This window comes from Tenrec ecaudatus, chromosome 16, assembly GCF_050624435.1.
Source record: "Tenrec ecaudatus isolate mTenEca1 chromosome 16, mTenEca1.hap1, whole genome shotgun sequence".
NCBI classification, from domain to species: Eukaryota; Metazoa; Chordata; class Mammalia; order Afrosoricida; family Tenrecidae; genus Tenrec; species Tenrec ecaudatus.
In genome coordinates, this window is record NC_134545.1 from 62,810,501 (window position 1) to 62,830,330 (window position 19,830).

The window sequence follows — 19,830 nt, forward strand, 5'->3', positions numbered from 1 at the left end:
GCCCGTTTGAGAGCTCCTTCTAGGGTGTTCTTGCTCAGTGTCAGTTTCTGGGATCCTAAATAAGAACTGTTCTGGGAGCGATCGCCAAGCACCGGGCTCTCAGTGTGCTGCCAGCCCATTGCAGAGCGAGGGTACTGACAAGCAGTGCAGACTCCCACAAAGGACTTGGCCCTGTGGTATCTGGAATTGAGGGGCAACAGAATGAATGGGTGCCTCAGGGGAGCCTCTGGGAAAAACCTTTGTCCCCCGACTTAGCTGTAGTAATTAATGTAGAGTGGCTGTCCTCTCTTGACCTAGCTCTATAGTTGTACGGCTCCCTCTGCCCTCCAAAACACACGAGCGTGTACGTTCACAGGAGTGGGGTGCCTAACCGCCCTGGCCTCGAAATGCCCGGCTTTTCGATACTATTCCAGCTACAGAGCCCTGGTAAACTTTGATCCTCCATTGCCCGTGGGATCCTGAGAGAACTGCTGCCGTCTTTTCCTTTTGTTGTTAAGATTGGGACTGAGTGCAAGGAGCATGGCTTATTGGAGAACTCTTGCCTTTCAGATTCGGAGAAAATGGCCCAGTACCTGGAGGAGGAGCGCCACATGAGGGAGGAGAACTTGAGGCTGCAGAGGAAGCTGCAGAGGGAGATGGAGCGGAGAGAAGCGCTCTGTCGGCAGCTCTCTGAGAGCGAGTCCAGCCTAGAAATGGATGACGAGAGGTGTGTGCGGGCCTCCCGAGCCTGTGGATGAACCGTGCCTTCTGGTGGCGGTGGAGAGGGCTGGCTTGCCCAGTTTATTGGTCCCAATGCTGAACACCAATGACCACATTAGATGCCGAGATGGGACAAGCAAAGGAGATTAAACCCACAGAGAAGGGGGCTGGGTGTAGGGAGATGGGAAGTGAATTGGTATGAAGGGAAATCCGGAGAGAGGCCGGGTGTGTGCTTGTTGGGTTTGTCTGCTGTGGCCAAGCATGCGGAGTGTCCTAAGTCCTGGGTGTGGAGGCCAGCCCCATGGCAGGGCCTCAGGAGACAAAGGCAGGCACGTGGGGAAAGAACAGCTGGAGAAACGGGGGCTCATTGAGAAGCAGGTCTGAACATTAGACCTCTTGATAGTTTTGGCACCTGTTTTTAAGCCACTTTGAAAAAGAAAAGAAAAAATGCAATGCATTTATCTGCTCAAACCTCAGCCCCAAGCCCCTTCATTTTCCCAGTGTGAAATGGGCACAGATACCAAGAGTCATCTCTCGGTTACCTGGAGGAAATGGTCAGTCGGTCTTCCCTCCCCTCTCCTCTCCCCTCCTCCAGTAGCTTGGTTTGACAACACAAGTACCCTTAAATTCCACATTTCACTCACCTGTTCTGACAGCCTCCCATTCCTCATGCCTCATCCTCTGAGAATTATCACTAAAAGCCTTGGCTAGTCTAACTCAACATAATCTACTTTTTGCCCTATAGATGACTAGTTTTTAAATTAATTATTGCAATTGAGCACATCTGGCACCTGGTGACAACCTCGGGCGAGATGCCATCGAAACTCTGCAGGACAGGTTCTGCCAACTCGGGGTACTACGGAAGCTCCTTCTTTTGTGGGTCAGATTATCCCAGGTAGTGTTAGCTGTCCAGTTACTACTGCTCCCCTACTCAGCATGGTGCGCTCACGTGGCAGAAGAAGTAGTCTGATACGTAGATGTCTCCAAGCGTATCTGCCCTTCCCGAAAGGCCCAGGGCCATTCCGAGCACCTGCTAGAGGGAGAAGCCCAAGGGAAGCCCGCCCCTCGGCAGCCTCAGGTGGGCTGCTATAGAGAGCGGGAGGAATCACGGCAAGGTTAAGATACTCGCCTGCCAACTGAAGTGCCCGTGGCTCAAGCCCACGAGCCACCACCCACGGTCGAAAGGTGTGACATATCGCGAAGGTAAAGATTACCGTTTACTCTGCCCTCCGGGGCTGGGAGACTTGATGGTAATGGACTTGTTGGTTTATCTAGTGGGTGTGGGGACAGAGGTGATTTGACGGCTGAAGCTCTTGCCACGCTTGTGGGAAACCCAGGTTTGATTTCCAGCCAGCGCACCTCGCACTCGGCCACCGCCTGTCTGTCGGGGGAGGCTTGTGGATCGCTGGGATACCGAGCAGGTTTCGGCAGGCCAGAATGAGAGTAGGAAGAACGGACTGGCAATCTATGGGAAATCAGTCAGTGAAAACCCCACTGGGTACAACAGTTTGGTCTACACCTCATCGTGGGGGGGCGACACGGCCTGGCAGTGTTTTGTTCCATGGGGTCGCTGTGAGTCGGGCAGATGTACTAACAACGGCAACACCTAGTGGAGAGAGGTGTCGTATGAAGGAGCCTGTTTTGTTCCGGTTGAAGGTGGGGGTGTTCGAGTGTCTCCGTGAAGGCGTGGGACCCCCGGGCCAAGGCCTCATGGAAGAGTAAGGGAAACCCATGTGGGTGCTCTGTCCTTGGGGTGTTAGAAAGCCTCTCGAGCAGAAATTTCTCGGAGGCAGCACTCTGTGCCTGGCGTAGGACGGGCAAGGGCTCGCGTTTCAGCCCTGCAGGCCCCATGTGACTCCAGAACCCAGGAAGAAGCTAACGTCAGCACCACGCCCTGTGTCTGCAGCAGGTGTTCCTTGCCCGGTGTGTTCTTGTTGCACTCTAACGTGTGATTATTTGTTAACCAAGGTTTTCCTTGTAAACCAGGGACATTTCAGTTCATCGGCACCGGTTAAGCTTTAATTGGGTACCATAAATCTCGGGCGCGTCTGGTTTTGAGTTTTCAACAGCCACATAAATGCTGCTGCTGAAACTCGGGCGCTCTTACAAGTCCTAGGAGGAGGTTTTCTAATAGCTGCCGTGTGACCGGAGAAAGGCCCGTGCTCTCTGTCAGCAGGACCCCGTCCTGATGAAACTCCTGGGCTCCTTATCCTGTGCCCCTGCGGGGTGAGACTTGCCAAAAGGCACAGCGCACGAACTCTGGGGACTGTGCTTGTGAAATGTTTCCTCGCGATGTGAACCCCAACCATTTCAGCTAAGCATTCTGGACGATGTAAGCTCAGGCAGTTCTGACCATGCCCCCCTGTCTGCTCTTAGGTATTTTAACGAGATGTCCGCTCAAGGACTAAGACCTCGCACTGTGTCCAGCCCGATCCCTTACACACCTTCTCCGAGTTCCAGCCGGCCTATCTCACCTGGTGAGTACATGTTCGCGTCTGCGTTAGCAAGGGGGGCTTCTGGTCAGTGTAATACACCACCCTGGATAGGTGCCCTTCCAGTTATTTAAAAGCAAAACACTTCTAAGCAGAGACTCGTGGTCACATATTTTTCAGAAACAACTCATTACCAAGACTAGGAGTTAGTCTTGAAGTTCTTTAATATGGAAGCTGTAATGCCAGCTGGTCCCTTCATTTTCATTAATTTATTTATTGATTGATTGAAATATCAATGGAACTTGACTCTACAGAAGCGTCCTTACAAAGAAGGCACTGAGCTTAGGAGGCAGAGAATTGATGGGAGATCTCGGGTAGATGCCACCCCAACCCGTCTCTGATGGGTTCTTTTTCTATGTTTCTCATCTGTTGTCACCTTCATCTTCCCCTCAGAAGAGTAAACATCGGCATCATTTTAGCCCCGCTGTCAGAATTGATGGGGCAGAGGCTGGAAGGTCAGGGACTCTGGGTCACAGCCAGGCAGGGAGGCAGGGCATGCTTGTCTCCAGCGCCTAGGCTCGTCCAAGCCTGGAGCTGCCTCTCCTGCCCCATCTGACAAGCTCATCATACCTGTCATCTAAGGAGCTTCTGTCAGGCAGTCTTTGCTCTGTAGAATCTTTTCTGTCAGAGGCGAACCTGGCTTCTCCTGACCCCTTAGAGAACTGACTCGGTACCAGTGCAGTGGGGGGGGGGGGCTCTGGGGCCAGGAGGGCAAGTAAATGACCCCTTGCAGGAGAAAGAGGAAGCAGCGGGTGTGGGGGCAAGAGGAGTGGAGGGCGAGAATAGGTAGAGAGTGGGCCAGAGGCGCGCGCCTGTGACTGAAGGGACCAAGTGATTTCCCCGTGCTTGCTGGTCGTCAGCTTGTGCACTGAGTGGGAGCGCTGGAGAAGGAGGTTCAAAACAGAACAGAAGGCGGTGACTGCGCTGCAGGGAGGTTTTGATACATGCAGCGGCTTCCTATCAGAGCAGCTTCTCATTCGGCCGATGCGAGTTTATGAACAGGAATGCCCTCTAACTTGACCGCAGGGAAACGTTTTAGACACAGGTCGAAGTAGGAATGGTTTGGTTCTGTGAGGTGATGTAGCCCAGCACTTGCCTCCACGACATCTACTTTTCCTTCAGAGGAGGGCCAGGCCCGCATCGAGCGCAGAAGCCGGGCGCACCGCGGTGCACACTGGTGCTGTCTGGCACCAGGCAGAGGAGCACAGGGGCTGTCGCAAACCGAGAAAGCTCTCGGAGCGTCCTTCACCGCGCTGTCACCACCCCTAGTTCCTGCCAAAAGGCTGCTCCTGCCTCAGTTTCAGCTGTTCTCCCGGCGCCCTATGGCTCGCCAGAAGCGGCTCCGTTTTTCCAGAGTGACCCTGGGGTTCCATAGACATAGATATCTTCCTCTGCCTTCCGCCTGACTGGTGTAGAAGGAGCCGTAAGTCCAGAAGAAGTGGGATGGTGGCTGCTTTTGTACTTGGTGGTGATACCGACTCAGGTGAAATAATAGGGTTTTTTTTTTTAATTAAAAAAAAATTTTTTTTTCTTTTTTGGAAATACAGTTTAATGCCTGACTTGACTCATTTGAACTCAAAGAAACCTTTGCTCATCCTATTTACTGCCAAATCTATCTGGGCTCGTTGCCACCCCAGGTGTGTGAGTGCAGAACTGTGTCCCAGGGGGTTTTCAGGGGCCGAGTTTTGGGGATGCAGATGACCAGGCCTTTCTTCCGACACACCTCTGGGCAGACTCAAACTCTAACCTTCTGGCGAGCAGTTGAGCTTCTGTGAACGGTTTGCGCCATGCAGGAGCTTCAAGGAAATCTTGGTTGTCATGGTTAGTTGCTGTTGGGGTGCCTTCGACTCACGGCAAGCTCATATGTGACAGACCAGAATGTTACCAGGGCCTGGACCATCTCGGTGACCTTGATGATGGTTGGCAAAGGATTCTCCAGCTGATTAGCTATAATATAATTTCAGTGTGGACCCTGCAAACAAGTTACAGAACCGAAAGAGACCCTGACCACCATGCCGTGGCTTGAAATAACACAGACATTATCTGCAAGAAAGCCTTGCTCCGCTTGCTTTTGCACGGAAGGGCTATCCTTCTTCCTTAATGTTGACTCTGGTGATACTTTCCCTCATGGTAAGCCTACTCTGAAAGCGTGGGGTTGGCTTATATGTAAGCGAGTAACTCAAAGCATTGGTCAAGGGGTTCGATCCATACAAAATGGGCTTATTCCAAATACCACCTGGTAAGCGTGAGACACGTGTGACCAGCGGACGGTTGCAGACACAGCCTCCCGGTCAGACTCTTGCCTTAGTCCTGTTCCGATGATTTTTAAGGAGAGAGAGGTGGCGGGATTTTGGTGCGGGTGCCGTGGGAAATCATGATTGCGAGGTTTGAGCAAAACCCAAGTGGACATTCTGCACAAATCCTGGGAGCCCGGAAGTCGGTTCACAGGGATGCTGCCTGGCGCAATACAACCTATTTTAGATGGATCCAACATGTTAAGGACCATTGGAAGGCCCTCCGAAACGACGTCGAGTCAGGGCGCTCAGCTCAGATAGTCACGGCTACTGGGTTTTGGTTTGGTTTTGGGTTTTAATTCCAAAGGAGCCATTGGGAGAGATCGCCTTGAAGAAGAGAAGTTGCTAAGAAGATGGAAAACTGCATTAGTGAGGAAAAGGCAAGAAAGTTGCACGGCGGGATTTTCCCACCACAACAGCACGCCTGCTCTTCACAGCTAACGCAAAGCATCCTTCAAGAGTGTTAACTGGGAAACCCTTCGGACTTCTCTGTTCCCCAAGCCCAGGGGACATTGTAAACAAACGTGACTAAGCCTGGTCAGGAGGCCGAAATGATTTCGACATGCCGTAAATCGCTGAGTTCGGAATTTGGGGGCAGGGCGAGAGGGCAACTCTGCTTTGAGAAATATTACAGACGTAGCTGAAGACTCCGTCAGCAGAGACTCATTGCACCTTTTGTTCTGTGTGTTTAATAAAGATGTCTGTGATTTTTGTAGCCGTGTTTTTTGACTTATTCTTGTACGGGTTGTTTGATAGTTTTTTAAACTGTACTGTTGATATATGCATGTGTATATATATGCTCTTCTAAAACATTCCTACATGAGAACGCTTTGATCCTATTTTAAGTTCCATAATATCATCAAGTAAAATTTACCTCCTACGTGGCACCCATTCCTCTTGATCTCCTCCAGTGTGTCTCACTGCTGCCCCTAGAGCCGGTCAGCAAACCCTGAATGCTCGGCTTTTCTTCCCAAACCAAAACAAAAACCAACTTTTATTGGGGGCTTTTACATCTCTTATCACAATCCATACATTCCTCCAATGTGTCCAGCACATTTGCACATATGCTGCCGTCATCATTTTCAAAGCATTCTCTTCCCATTTGAGCCCCTGATATCAGCTCCCCATTTCTTCCCCCTCCCACCCCTGCCCACCCTCCCTCACAAACCCTTGATAAGTTATAGATTATTTTCTCCATATCTTACACCATCCTCCGTTGCCCCTCAACCACCTTTCTGTTACTCGTCCCCTGGAGGGGTGGGGTGGGGGGTGTCCTAGGTTGATCCTTATGATCAAGCCCCCCTTTCTCTCACCATGCTCCCCTAATCTTCCTGGTACCTCTACTTTCCTTGTTGGCCCTGAGCGGTTTATCTATTTTGGAGTCCCTGTGTTGCAGGCTTTTATCTGTCGCAGTGTGCGTGCTCTGGTCTAATCCAAATTTTATGGTAGAATTGAGGTCATGATAGTGGGGGGAAGGAAGTACCAAAGAACTAGAGGAAAGTTGTGTGTTTTATGGGTGCTATACTGCACCCTGACTGGCTCATCTCTTCCCTATGACCCCTCTGTGAGGGGTTGTCCAATTGTCTACAGCTGGGCATTGGGTCTCCACTCCATGCCCCCCACCCCCTGCCCTAGTTCACCTTGGGTATGATTTTGTTGTGATGATGCCTGATATCTGATCCCATCGACACCTCATGATCACACAGGCCAGTGTGCTTCTTCCTTGTGGGCTTTGTTGCTTTTGAGCTAGATGGCCGCTTGTTTATCTTCAAACCTTTAAGACCCCAGACGCTATATCTGTTGATAGCCAGGCACCATCAGCTTTCTTCACCACATTTGCTTATGTGCATATTTTGTTTTCAGCGATCATGTCAGGAAGGTGAGCATCACAGAATGCTGGATTGTTAAAACAAAGTGTTCTTCTGTTGAGGGAGTTTTTGAGTCGAGGCCCAACGTCCATCTGCAACCTTAATTCTTAACATATAGATATGAGTACATAGTTCTATTCCCCTCTTGTTTTGTATATTTGCATATGTACATGCCTGTATTTAGGCCTTTATAAATGTCCTTTGCCTCCTGGTTCTTTCCTCTATTTCCTTTTTTATTTCCCTCTTGTTCCACAATCATGTTCAGCCTTCATTCAGGTTTAGTAATTCCTCACTGCTACATTGCCCTTGAACGAGCCCCACTAGGCATCCTACGACCTTCCTTCCATTGATTTTAGTTCACTTGTTCCCTTATTCGTGGGTTGCTCCCCTTCCCACTTTCCTTTCTTCCACCTCCCCTTCTCCCGTATCCCCCCTGGAAACCATTGGCCCTGTTCTTTTCATCTCTGAATTATTTATCCCGCTTAACTTATCAACTAGACATGCAGGGACATTAGTAAGCGCAAAAAACAGGCAAAGCCAAATAAAACAAAGGAAGTCAAAACCAACAAAACAATAGCAGCAGCAGCAGAAAGCAAGAACAAAATAAAAAGAAAGCCACTGACAAAAATGGAAAAGCCTATAAATAGTTCAAGGTCTGTTTGTTGGCCTTTATGAGTGTTTTCCAGTTGAGTCTGATGGGGTGCCACACTCGTCTCCCAAGTCTGTTTTTGGTATTCTCCGAGGGCTTCAGCAGTCTACTCCCCTGCTGCATGCCTCGCCTCAGCATGATGGGGCCAAACTGTGCACTATTCCCACCCTGTGTCTCCAGTGCTGTCCCCTGAAGCGCCGTGGTTTAGTGAGGGACCCCGTGTCCCGTGGTGGGACCAGCTCTATGGTCCTCCCCATGCATTGCTTGCTCAAAGCAGGAACATCGTCCTTGGGGCTTGGTGGGTCACGATGTCCTCTCCTCCCTCTCCATCCCTTTGCGTTTCTCCCATGTGCTCTAATCCGTTGTGCCCCTCTCCTCAAGCTGTAGCCCCAGTGCTGTCTTGGGATTGGAACTGGCCTCGCAGACCACTCTGTTGGTTCCCTGGTACATGCCGGTACATTGTATTCACGTCTTGGTGCATTGGGTTGAAGCCTGGTTTCTCTCTCCTCCTGTGGAGATAGATATAAACAGTACCCTCCCCTTGGTGGTTAATGCCCTGCTCCCCACTACCCATGTGGCGCCTCTCTTTCTCTCTCTCTCTCTTTCCCCCTCCCCCTCTTATTTAGTTGGCTGCCCTATGTATCTCTGGATTGGGTTTGGCCCTTACCATAGTTGCTGGACCTCACCCCAGGGATGGATGTATGTAGTAGCTTTTCCCCCATGCCCCATTTTTGTTTGTTTGTCTGTGTGTGTGTGTGTGTGTGTGTGTGTGTGTGTGTGTGTGTGTGTTTAAGCTTACCCCTCCACTGGAGCTTTGGTGGCAGGATTTGTGATGGACAGCAGTAAGCATATCCAATCACTGCCTCCGTGGGCATTTGCTGTGTGTCGCTTTCATTTCCATCTGAAACAGTTTGACGAGACTTCCTCTCTTCCCCAATTTTGGTTGACATAGAAATCTTGCATATTCACCAAATATTTTTTCAAACATTTCACAATTTGATTGAAAATTGTGCTTCCTAGAGCTTTGGAAGGATTCTCTTCCTGAGATTCAGGGGTCCTGCAAAGTATTGCTACTCTTGCTGGGATACGGCTACTATTCCAGTTCATACACGCATGGTTTTACTCGGAGGAAAATGTGTTTAGACAAGTGTTCTCACTAATACACTTACCTGATGCCTTTCATAAAAAGACCCAACCCAAACAATAAATGACATCATCGGCGGGATTCTGGCGTGCCTGTTTCATTGAAAGCAGGTCAGATTTCCCAATTGGGGGGGTCATCTTGGTAGATTTCCAGGAGACCGTAGGCAAGTACAGGGGCTTATGGGAAGAACTTTGAAGAGAGTGAGACACTTCGTTGGTGAGAAGAAGGCCAGGAAAGTCACACCAAGGATCCCCCGCGCCATCATGACCAGGCACCCCCCGCTCTTCAGGGGAAAGAGAGAGTTGTTGGGAAGCCTTACTTCTTCCACCCTTGGGCCCTAATCTCGCTCCCTCCTTGACTACCTTTTGTTTCCCAAACTCAAGGGGCATCTCAAAGGAGCACCGTCCAGGATGGAAAGGGTCAGAATTGTGTGGAGAGGGCTAGAGAGGTGGAAACACCACCCTCAGAAGCATGTAGACTTAGGTGGAGACATGCCAAGAAACGAGCGTTTCCCACGTGGATGTCTGTGTTTCGGCAGGGATCTAGGCTCTGGCAGCAGTCGTCTTTGACCTTCATTCACATGTAAGACCTCTTTGGGGGAGGATGTTGCAGTTGCATGCGGTTCCCAGTTTGAGAGAGGGCTGTTGCCAAGGGGTCTGCATCAAGGAGCAGCAAACGCACTGTCCACCTCTTGGGTTCCCAATAAGCGAGCCAAGACTCCTTGGGGAAATGGATGGTCTGGGACCATGGCAGATGTAGGTACACAGAAGCACCGTGACAGCTTCTCATGAATCTTAAAATTCTTCCAACACAGATGTGTGTGTTTGCCTGCCCGTCTATGGTATATTTAACATCCTGTACCCAGGCGATAATTCACAGACGTCAGTTCGTCGTTGGTCTTTCTTGTTCGTTGCTCAGCTTTCTCGTGTGCACCAAGGGGACCGAAAGCACCATGGTTTGGGTAACACACAACCGAATCTCCAAAGTGGCATCTTTGCGTTTTAACATTTTAATGAGGTCTCAAGCCTGAAAATAGGTCATTGCAACGAGCTGGTTCATTGGGCTTGCAGCTTTCTGTCACATGATCTCTCGTATGATTATTATTGCCCAGGCCATATTTTCACCTGAGGATTCTTTTTGGTTTGCAACTTTGACATTCTAATCACGAGACAATCACCAGTTGTCAGTGTGTCTTTGCTGCATGTTTGGCCCAGTTCAGAGTTCGAAGTTGGTGAAAATCCTCAATTCCTTCGTTCTTGGCATTGGTGGTTGGTGTTTGAATGACAGTCACCTAACCGGTATGAATCGCATCTTATCCAGAGGGTCGTACCTTGGAGTAGACCGTGCCATGTTCTTTCTGATTAGGAAAGTGACTCCACCCTCTTCGGTTGGTCAGTCCTGGCATCATAGGTTAGAAGAAGAAATTGGGGTGCATTAACAACCTGTAGTATGCAGGTGACGCACTTTGCTTGCTGAAAGTAAAGAAGACCCGAGGCACCTCCTACTGAAGATCAAAGGTGGCGGCATCCCTCAGTACAGACGACGTCTCAACCGAGAAAGCAAGCCCCTCAGAACAGATCCAATAAGCCGCACCGTAATAAACAGACACGACGGAAGCTGGGAAGGATTTCACTTCCCTTCCATCCACAGTCAGTGTTCCCAGAAGCACAGTCAAGAGATCAAATGACATATGTTGCATTCAGGCAGATCTGCAGAAGACCTCATTAAAATGTTAAAACGCAAAGATGCCACTTTGGAGATTCGGTTGTGTGTTACCCAAACCATGGTGCTTTCGGTCCCCTTGGTGCACACGAGAAAGCTGAGCAACGAACAAGAAAGACCAACGACGAACTGACGTCTGTGAATTATCGCCTGGGTACAGGATGTTAAATATACCATAGACGGGCAGGCCAACAAACACATCTGTCTCGGAAGAAGTACAGCCAGAATCTCCTCAGAAGTGAGGCTGGTGAGGCTCTGTCCCATGTGCTTTGGGCATGAAAGGGGAAGACCCTTCATGAGCTGAATTGCCTAAGTGGCTGCAACAATAGCCTTCAACACGGCAAGCTTGTACGATGGCGCCCCACTAGGCAGTTGTGCGGTCTGTTGTATATAAGGTTGCTGTACGGGGGCATCGATTCAATGGCACCCAACAACAGAGTACTGGTTCATGTCCAGCTTTCTGAAGGATTGCCACACTTGCCACGGCGGCTGTGCCAATTTACAATTCTGCCAGCAATGGAAGAGGATTTCTATTTTCCCGCCACCTTGCCAGCACCTTGTGTTGTGTGATTTTGTTTGGTTTTGAATCATTCCCATTCTAATGGGGTTAAGATTTGCATTGTGATTTAGATTTGCATCTTCCTGATGGCTATGATGATATGAAGAACAATGCAGCCTCAGGATTGGAGGAAGGCCCATTAACAACCTGCGTCAGGCAGATGACCAACCTTGCTTGCTGTGAATTGAAGCACTTGCTTGTGAAGATGAAGGACCGGAACTCCCAGTATGGATTCCAACCCAGTGTAAAGAAGGCCCAAATCCGCACAATTGGGCCAGTAGGTCACATCGTGATCAATGGAGAAAAGTTGACATCAGGATTTTGTCTTGCTTGGATTGGCAATCAGTGCTCATGGAAGCCGGACTGAAAAGGCTGAAGGACATTTGTGTTGGGTGGATCTGCTGCACAAGACTTCTTTAGAGTTTTGAAAATCAAAGGTGTTACCTTGAGGACTGAGGTGTGCGTTATCGGTTGACATTGAATTAGGAAGGCCAAAGAAGAATCCATCTGTTGGCAGTGTGCGGCTGCTGAGGACTGCCGGAAGTCCCCTGGGCTACCAAGACAACACACCTGCCATTAAAGGACTGGTGGCCAGAGTGCTCATTAGGGGCAGGGACAGTGAGACTTCATCTTACAGACGTCGGACATGCAGCAAGGAGAGACCCGTCCCTGGAGCAGCGGTTCTCACACTGTGGGTCACGACCCCTTGGAGGTGGGGGCGGAGTCGAGTCACCCTTTCACTGGGTCGCCATAGTTCCATAGCTTGAGGCAGTGTATTGAAAGGTCGCAGCCTTAGGAAGGTTGAGAACTGGTGCCCCAGAGAAAGTCGTCATCCTCGGTCAAGTAGAGGGACAGCACAAAAGAGGAAGGCCCTCAACGAGCTGATCTGGCACCGGACCTGCTCAAGCAGAGGGACATGGGAGGAGGACACTTCAGTTCCGGCAGTGGGGCAGTGTATTTTTCTGTTACTCAGAGGGTAGAATTGGGTCGGAACCAAGTCAGTGGCACCTGACAACATCAACTCATGGCAGTGAGTTTTGAGTGATGGGCGAATGACTAAGTGCCTTTTCATTTGCTTCCTGGCCATGTGAGATTAACGGGAGATGATTTTTCTAGATCCCATCCACATACCACCACCCCACCACCCCCAGCCTCCCAAAAAAAAACCCAGACAAATTTTTTTTAATTGGGTGGTTGGTTTGTTTGTTTTTTGGTTGCAAAGTTGTAGAAATATTTTAAAATTTTTGTAAATAAACCTTTATCAAATACTGGTTCCCCCAAATTTTCTCCCATTCAGTGGGTTTTTTCTTCTTCCTTTAATGGTCTTTGGATACATACACATATTTAATTTGGGGAGGTCTTGTTTGCCTAGCATGGATTTTTTTGCTGCTCATGCTGTTTTACTTAGCCATCACAGAAACCGAGATCCCAAAGCTTCATCCCTCCATTTTTTCTGTGAATGTTAGTTGGTTTCCATTTTCAAGACTAAGGTTCTTGGTCCCATGCGAATTGTTCTCTGTAGGTGATGTAAGAGCTGGATCCTGGCTACTCCTCCCATCTCATTTTCTGCTTGACTCCTGCTTTCTCCTAGCTCCCTCTCCTTCCACACCGCACAGCTGGAGGTCCGGCAGGATTTGACTTTCAAAGCCCTTGGCTCCTAGGGAGCCTTGCATGAACTACTGCCCTTGTCTGCTTTTATTTTCATGCAAGAGGGGAGTTTGTGCATTTTCACCCCTCCTGAACATCTGGAGACATCAGATACTGCGTGCCATGCCCTTGGATCTTGAATATTGGGAGTTAGACATAATAACTTTTGTTACATTTTCAGGTCTATCGTATGCCAGTCACACAGTGGGCTTCACACCACCAACATCCCTGACTAGAGCTGGAATGTCTTATTACAACACCCCAGGCCTTCACGTGCAGCATGTGGGCACCCCCCACGGTGTCACAGTAAGTATGTGTGGAGCAGAGTGCCCACTCATCTCTCTCGGCGGGCCATGATTGGTATCCTGGCCTTTTACCTTCCCTTCTCTCTCACTCCGTGTGCCCTTTAAAACTGTATTCTCGGCCAACAAATGATCCTTGAACTAACTAAAACACACACACACACAACAAATGATCCTTGAACTAACGAAAACACACACACACACACACACAACAAATGATCCTTGAACTAACTAAAACACACACACACACACTCCTTGAGAACTAACCAGAAAACACACACACACACACACACACACCCCAAAAAAATAAGTAAATAAACTCTGTATTCTCCCCAGTTGTTTGAAACCCAGCCCTAGAGTGTTGAGGTCACGGTCTTTCTCAGAGGCAAAATGTCAACCTCACCTCATGTGAAAAATTGCCCTTTATGAAATATAATTTGAAATCCGTCCAGTGCTTCAGATGAGCTCCTTGCTTTAGAGAGTTATTGCTGGGTGCCTATGGATACGTGAGTATCTTTACTGTCTGCGCTTCAGAGTTCATTGGTTCTCAACATAATTCCTTAAGTCACTCGTTTTTCTTGATTTTCTCAGGATTTTTCCTCTCTGAATAGAAGAAACTTTAAATGTATCTGGTTCAGATTCAAGTGAGCTTATTGCTTTAGAGTTGGCTTCCAGTCGACTCAGATAATAATTAGAAATGCAAGTGGTACCAGCTATAGAGCAAAGGTATTCTCCAAAAGAGAGTATCGAAAGGGGACCCCTTAGCCCTCGACACAAGGGTTTGTAATAAAAATTTAAAAAAAGAAATAATAACGAAAGGGGACCCCTCATCCTCAGAGGCAGGTGCCATCATCCTGACACTGCTTCGCCAACCTGCAGGACGGTTTGTTCGCTTTTAAAAATGGACTCTACCTTGGATTTTAAAGGGGTTAGAATTTGTTCAAGACAAATGATACGATAAAAGGAACTGGGGACCTTTGGCTGGAAGCAACGATTCATGGAGATGATGTGTTAGCTGGGACTTTTGCCTTTTTCTCTCTCTCTCTCTCTCTCTCAGAACTATAAAAGAAGTGGAATTCTTCTAGGTTGCTGCTACAAATAGAATTCTAAGATAATGCTCAGATAAGACTCGCAGTGGAAACTACATCAAAGCTAGCCAGCAGGGGCAGGGGCTGTCTCATGACAGTGGACTCACCATCACAAGAGGGACTCAAGCAGAGACCGAACAGCCGTAGTTGCAGGACGTTTAATGCATGCGCTGCATGGGCAGTTGAGTCTCCGTGTTGGGCTTCTACAATCCGTTTATAGTCTAGGTCTGCTTTTTACCCTTGGCTTTAGTTTGCAGTTCTCTGATGTGGGGTCCTGTCACTTCAGAATGTTTAACTGGATCCCCAACTTCTGCCATTAAATATGGCAGCAACCCCCCGTTGTCTTAATGTCTCCCGACATCGCCACATGTCCTCTGGGGCGGTGCGCAGAATCCTGTCCTGGTTGAGTACGGCTGGCCTAACTAAGTTGATGGGCTCTTGGTCCCGGGGCCCTGTGAACCACGTGACTGCCGCCAGGGTAGCCGCCACAAGGAAAAGCGTCAAGGTAGTCACCGTCTTTGTTCTCTTAGACACCATGTATGTGAACCAGGTGGCTGAAAAGCACCGCGTAAAGGCGGACAGGTGTGTGGGCTGGCACTTATGCGTTATCCCCGATGGATGGACTTTCATCTGCGGTTGGATAGCTACCATTTTACGGATTCCAAATGTTTATTCCATCAAGAGCCAGCTCCGGAAAAGGCTGGGAAGCAGGGCACACGCTCAGATCGGGAGCGGCTGCGGTTTCCCCTGAGACAGACCGGAGACAGGCCCTCCTGACAGGCTCCCGGGGGCATGTTCTGGGGAGGACCTGCACAGCATTGCTCGTTGCTGGTTAACATACTTCTGTTTTTGACAGTAGGAATTTTTTTTTCAAAACAAAAACCAACCCGTAATTCCCGAGTCTGTGACTGGCTGATCTAACCTCAAGCGTTAGGTGAGAGGGACACAAGGACGGACCTCTTTCCTGCTCTTGGCCAGGTCGTTGTCTCCCAAGCGAACGCGCACGCCCAGCATTGCATCCGCTTCTTGAGCGATCTCGGTCGGTGCTCTGTCAATTTTTGAAGAATGGAGTCCTGGTTTTTGGCCAAAACCTTCAGTACACCTTGAGCTTCTTCCTCTAATACCATCATGTTTGATCATGTGTCACTTCCTGATATGGTTGGGCGTCCGCCCATTCTCTTTGGTACAGTGACTCTGTACATCCCTTCATCGTTTTCTTGGTACTTTGTGCACCATTCAGTATTTTGCACGTGGAATCTTTCAGTATTTCAACTTGAGGCTACAGTTTTTTTCTTCAGTTCTGTGTTTGAGAAATTCCATTCGTGTTCTTCTGTTTAGGTTTTCTAACCAAGTATTTGCACATTTCATTACATCAGAATGTGGAAATTATTGAGCAGTATCATATCAACCACAAGTCAAGGTTTGCTTGTGTTAAAAATAACTCAGAAATGATTATAGCAGTACACCAACCGAGGATTCTTAGAAACTCAAGTTCGCTTTGGCAGACAACTTGAAGCGAGAGCGGTACCATCGTTGACGTCATATGCACTTTGGCTGAAAGTAGAGAATACTGGAAGGACCTTTGCCTGTTTTTTTAATTGACTGTGCAAAGGCATTCAACTGTGTCGATTACGAGAAATTAGGAAGAACATGATGAAAAATAGAAATTCCAGCAGAGTTCATCGTGCTCAAACCTGTGCCACGACCAAGGGGCAGTTGTTTGCACGGAAAGGACAAGCGGATTTCTGAGTGGTTTGGGGGGCACGGGGCGGAGGATGTGTCAGGGCCGCATCCTTTTTCCACACTTGTTCAGTCTTAGCGGGAGCAAACGAGCTGAGAAGCTGCACCACTGAGCTCCGAAGAGCGTGTGACATCACTGGGGGAAGGGACTTTTACAACACGCGACAGCGAGAAGACACTGCAGTGCTTGCCCAAAGCAAAGGATCTTGGGGCACCCGGAGAAGGGCATTGAGCTAACTGAGGAAGCCCCTCGATGAGCTGGATTGCTACAGCGGCCACAACAGCAGACTCAAGCACACGAGGGATTGTGAGGATGCGGCAGGACCTGGCCGTGTGCTGTCTGGTGGTGGTATCTCTGGCTCAGAAGCAGGCAGAGATAAGAACATGCAAACGTGTAAGCCTGCCTGCCACCCAGTAAAGCTTTTTACGGTGCCACTGTAACACAGATCTGAGGCCCGGCGTATTTCCTCCTTTCCTGTTCTGTGACAGCCTCAGTAAGGAAGCCCTGTAGGCTCTGGCGGGTAGGCATTGGGCTGCTAACTGCAGGTCAGTGGTTCGGAAACGCCACGTTGTGAATTTGCATCAACTCGATGGCATTGGGTTTGGTTTTTGGCTTGCTTTGGGCACAAGAGAACTTTTGCATTAAACCCTCCCATGAAATCATTCTGTTTTTCTGTAAGCCAGGGTGTGCCCCAAGTTAGCACTGCACGTTCCAGACGAGTATTTTGCATGCGTGTGGTTGAGGTGGCTACTTGTTATTCCCCGCAGATGGGACTGCTGTAAGATCCCTTTTTCTCGAAAGTGGAAATACGACGGAAACCCAGATTTAAAAGCAAACAAATCCAAGCCATTCAGCAGTCTAGTTTGTAATGGACAGTGTTGTTTTATAAATCCTACGGGACGGAATCAGTAAAATGTTGACCTTGAAATGGTGTGCCAGCTCTCGGTACCCCAGGCCTTGTGCAAGGGATTCCTGTGGCCGGCACACGTGGCGTCGGTGTAGGCAGACACACAATAAAGAAGGCGCAAGACGAGGCCCTCTTAGCACCTGCTCTGCTGTCTAGTAGGGATGCCTCGCTTTGCGTTAGCAGCCCCAGGTGTAACCCACTAAGCCAGCGGAGATGCTAAGGGATGCCTCTCCTAGAGCTCAAAGTGAGGGAGACATAGTTGTCGCGGTTGCCTGGCCAAGGAGGAGAGGGTGCCTTTAGTTTTAGGATGCAGCCAAGAAAAACCGCACTTGCCAATCAAGTCATTTATTGCTTTGCATTTTGGCACTTCCTTCCAGGCAAGTACAGCACTGTAGATTCACATCCTTGAGTTTCTCGATTTCTCATTTCTCGTCCCAAGATGACGCGGAGCCATTGTCCAGTTACCTCTCACCTTAAATTCTCTGGGTTAACCCTATAGTTTCAAATTTTGTTTTGTTTTTGGAAAGTGATCAAGCTTTCCGTTTGGCTAATAGCTATTGTCACGGAATAGTAACGACGTAGGTGGCCAACAGCATGTGGAAAACGCCCGATCTATCAATTAAAACGATTAAGAAATTAAACAAAATAAAACACCTGATCATCTGTATTCATTTAACCACCTCTTGAACACCTGCCATGTCCCAGGCATCCTGCTGAGCCTGGAGATAAAGTGGTGAGGGATGGGGCCCAACACCTGCCCTGAAGGAGCTTATGTTCTTCATCAGTTTTACCAGGAGCTGAAAGCGACCTGAAAGATGAGAGGTGTAAGACAAAATAGTTTCGAAACCGGCTTCGCACAGAGACACCATGATGTGCAGTCAAGTACCTTTAACCGCTGCGTTTACCCTTCTGTGCGCATCTGCCTACTGGCTTACTTGCCATAGTGTCAGTCCAGTCTGGCCAAATAAAGATGTCCCTGATTTCCGAAACATGAAAATGGCTTGGATTGCCTAGGAAAATACAAACACCTGCCATGAGCCTGATTTCTTCTTGGAATCCATCCTGTCCTCACGGTTTTATTGAAATGACATTACAGGGTGGCGAGGGCAATGGTCTGGGCTTGCGTAGTAGTAGTCCAGCCCAGCATGCCCACGGCTGGGGGGAAGGGGGGGGGCAAGCACCACCTTGGCTAGGTGCTCGCTGCCAGGTCAGAAGCCAGTGGGGCTGGATGAGGAAATCCGTCCGAGTGGTTGTGTTTGTCCGTCAGTCTGTCGCACGCCTGGGCTCTGAGTCAGGCTGTGTTAGAATGAGCTGCCTGCACCTAGACTAACCTGCTTTTCCTGTCCCCTCCACAGAGGCCTTCCCCGCGGAGAAGCAACAGCCCTGACAAATTTAAACGGCCCACGCCGCCTCCGTCTCCCAACACACAGACCCCAGTCCAGCCGCCACCGCCCCCGCCCCCCATGCAGCCTGCGCTCCCTCCGGTGGCCACCTCGCAGCCCCCGCCGCCGCCGCCGCATTCAGGGCACCCTTCCTCCCAGCCTTAATGCATGTGCTCCGTCTGAATTTCAAGTTGGGACTCGTGAAATGGAGCCGTCTGTCTACTCAACGCCAAAGGCTTCCTTCCCGGGGGTCTCTGGATCTGACTTCTGTGCACTGCGGGTGTCTGGCAGTGGTCTCTGGGTCGTGTTGTGAATGTGTGTCAGCAGCTCAGCCGGCGTGGTGGGTCCACGACACTAAACAGGCGACTTTGTCCATCAGTGTTTTACTTGAAGCTCCATGGACATCCATTCCCTGGCTGGAACGTGCGCTACTCATTCTCTGGTCATTTAGCAGCGGTGTGCAATTCTTGCTTGGCCCCAGAGCTTCATTTTCTTGGCTTTTAGGTTTGTAAAGTTAAAAAAAAGAAAAAAGATATCTTTTTTGTATCCCCCCTCCCCCAATGAATTTGCAGAGAATGACAGCTGTTATTTCCCCCACCACCCACCCATTATGATGTTTACCAAACATACAATAATTCAGCACTACAATTCCCACCTTTGAAAAAGATCTAGCTCTCCGTGTAGAATGGGAAGTTAGATGAATCCATGTAGCTGTGTGCAGATAACGTTTGACAGGTCATTTTCGGTGTCTATCGACAGCAGTGTTGAAACTCTTGTGAAAGAGGTGGCCTGGCGGGATGGCCGGCCCTATGGTTATTGTATATGATGTGGTTCTTTCTTTATCTTTAATGTCCCCTCTACTCGTCCACCCGCTAACATGAGTTGGTAAATGTTGCTCCTCTTCGCCGCCCCCCCCCAACCCCGCTCCCACCAGTGGTTTGTGTGGCTGATTAGAATGTGTTGTTGGGTTCTGCTGCCGAAGGCAATGTGATTGTAACAAAAAGTTATCTTCCCCTTCCGTTCTTTATTCTCGTTCCCCTAAAGTAGAGCTCGAGCAAATATTTTAAGAGTGCAAACGAAGGGAAAGAAACTATCTGACATGAACCATATAGGAATTCCTAGGCATCATGACGGCCCAGTGCAGTTGTTGCTTGGCAGAGAGGGAGAGCGGCGTGTCGCCCATAGCGCTGCCGGGTGCTCGCCAGTGCAGAGCAGAGGACGCTCTTCTGAGTCCGCTGTTTGCATTCGTGTCGCGCGAGCGGATCGTCGGGTCTCCCTGGGAAGCGGGGCACCAGGAGCCACTCTCTCCTGAGTACTTGCAGCATCTTTATTTGTC

At 49.4% G+C, this 19,830-nt stretch overlaps 1 protein-coding gene across 1 annotated transcript in view; it reads left to right on the plus strand.

The window, feature by feature from the left end:
- Positions 1-18,809, plus strand: part of CCDC6 (coiled-coil domain containing 6) — a 116,069-nt gene extending 97,260 nt beyond the window's left edge. The window contains exons 6-9 of the mRNA XM_075534541.1: positions 550-706; positions 3,076-3,176; positions 13,256-13,380; positions 18,468-18,809. Of these exons, the coding sequence (XP_075390656.1) occupies positions 550-706; positions 3,076-3,176; positions 13,256-13,380; positions 18,468-18,659 (575 nt within the window). The 3' untranslated portion in view covers positions 18,660-18,809. The remainder of the gene's footprint in view (positions 1-549; positions 707-3,075; positions 3,177-13,255; positions 13,381-18,467) is intronic.
- Positions 18,810-19,830: the final 1,021 nt, after the last annotated feature.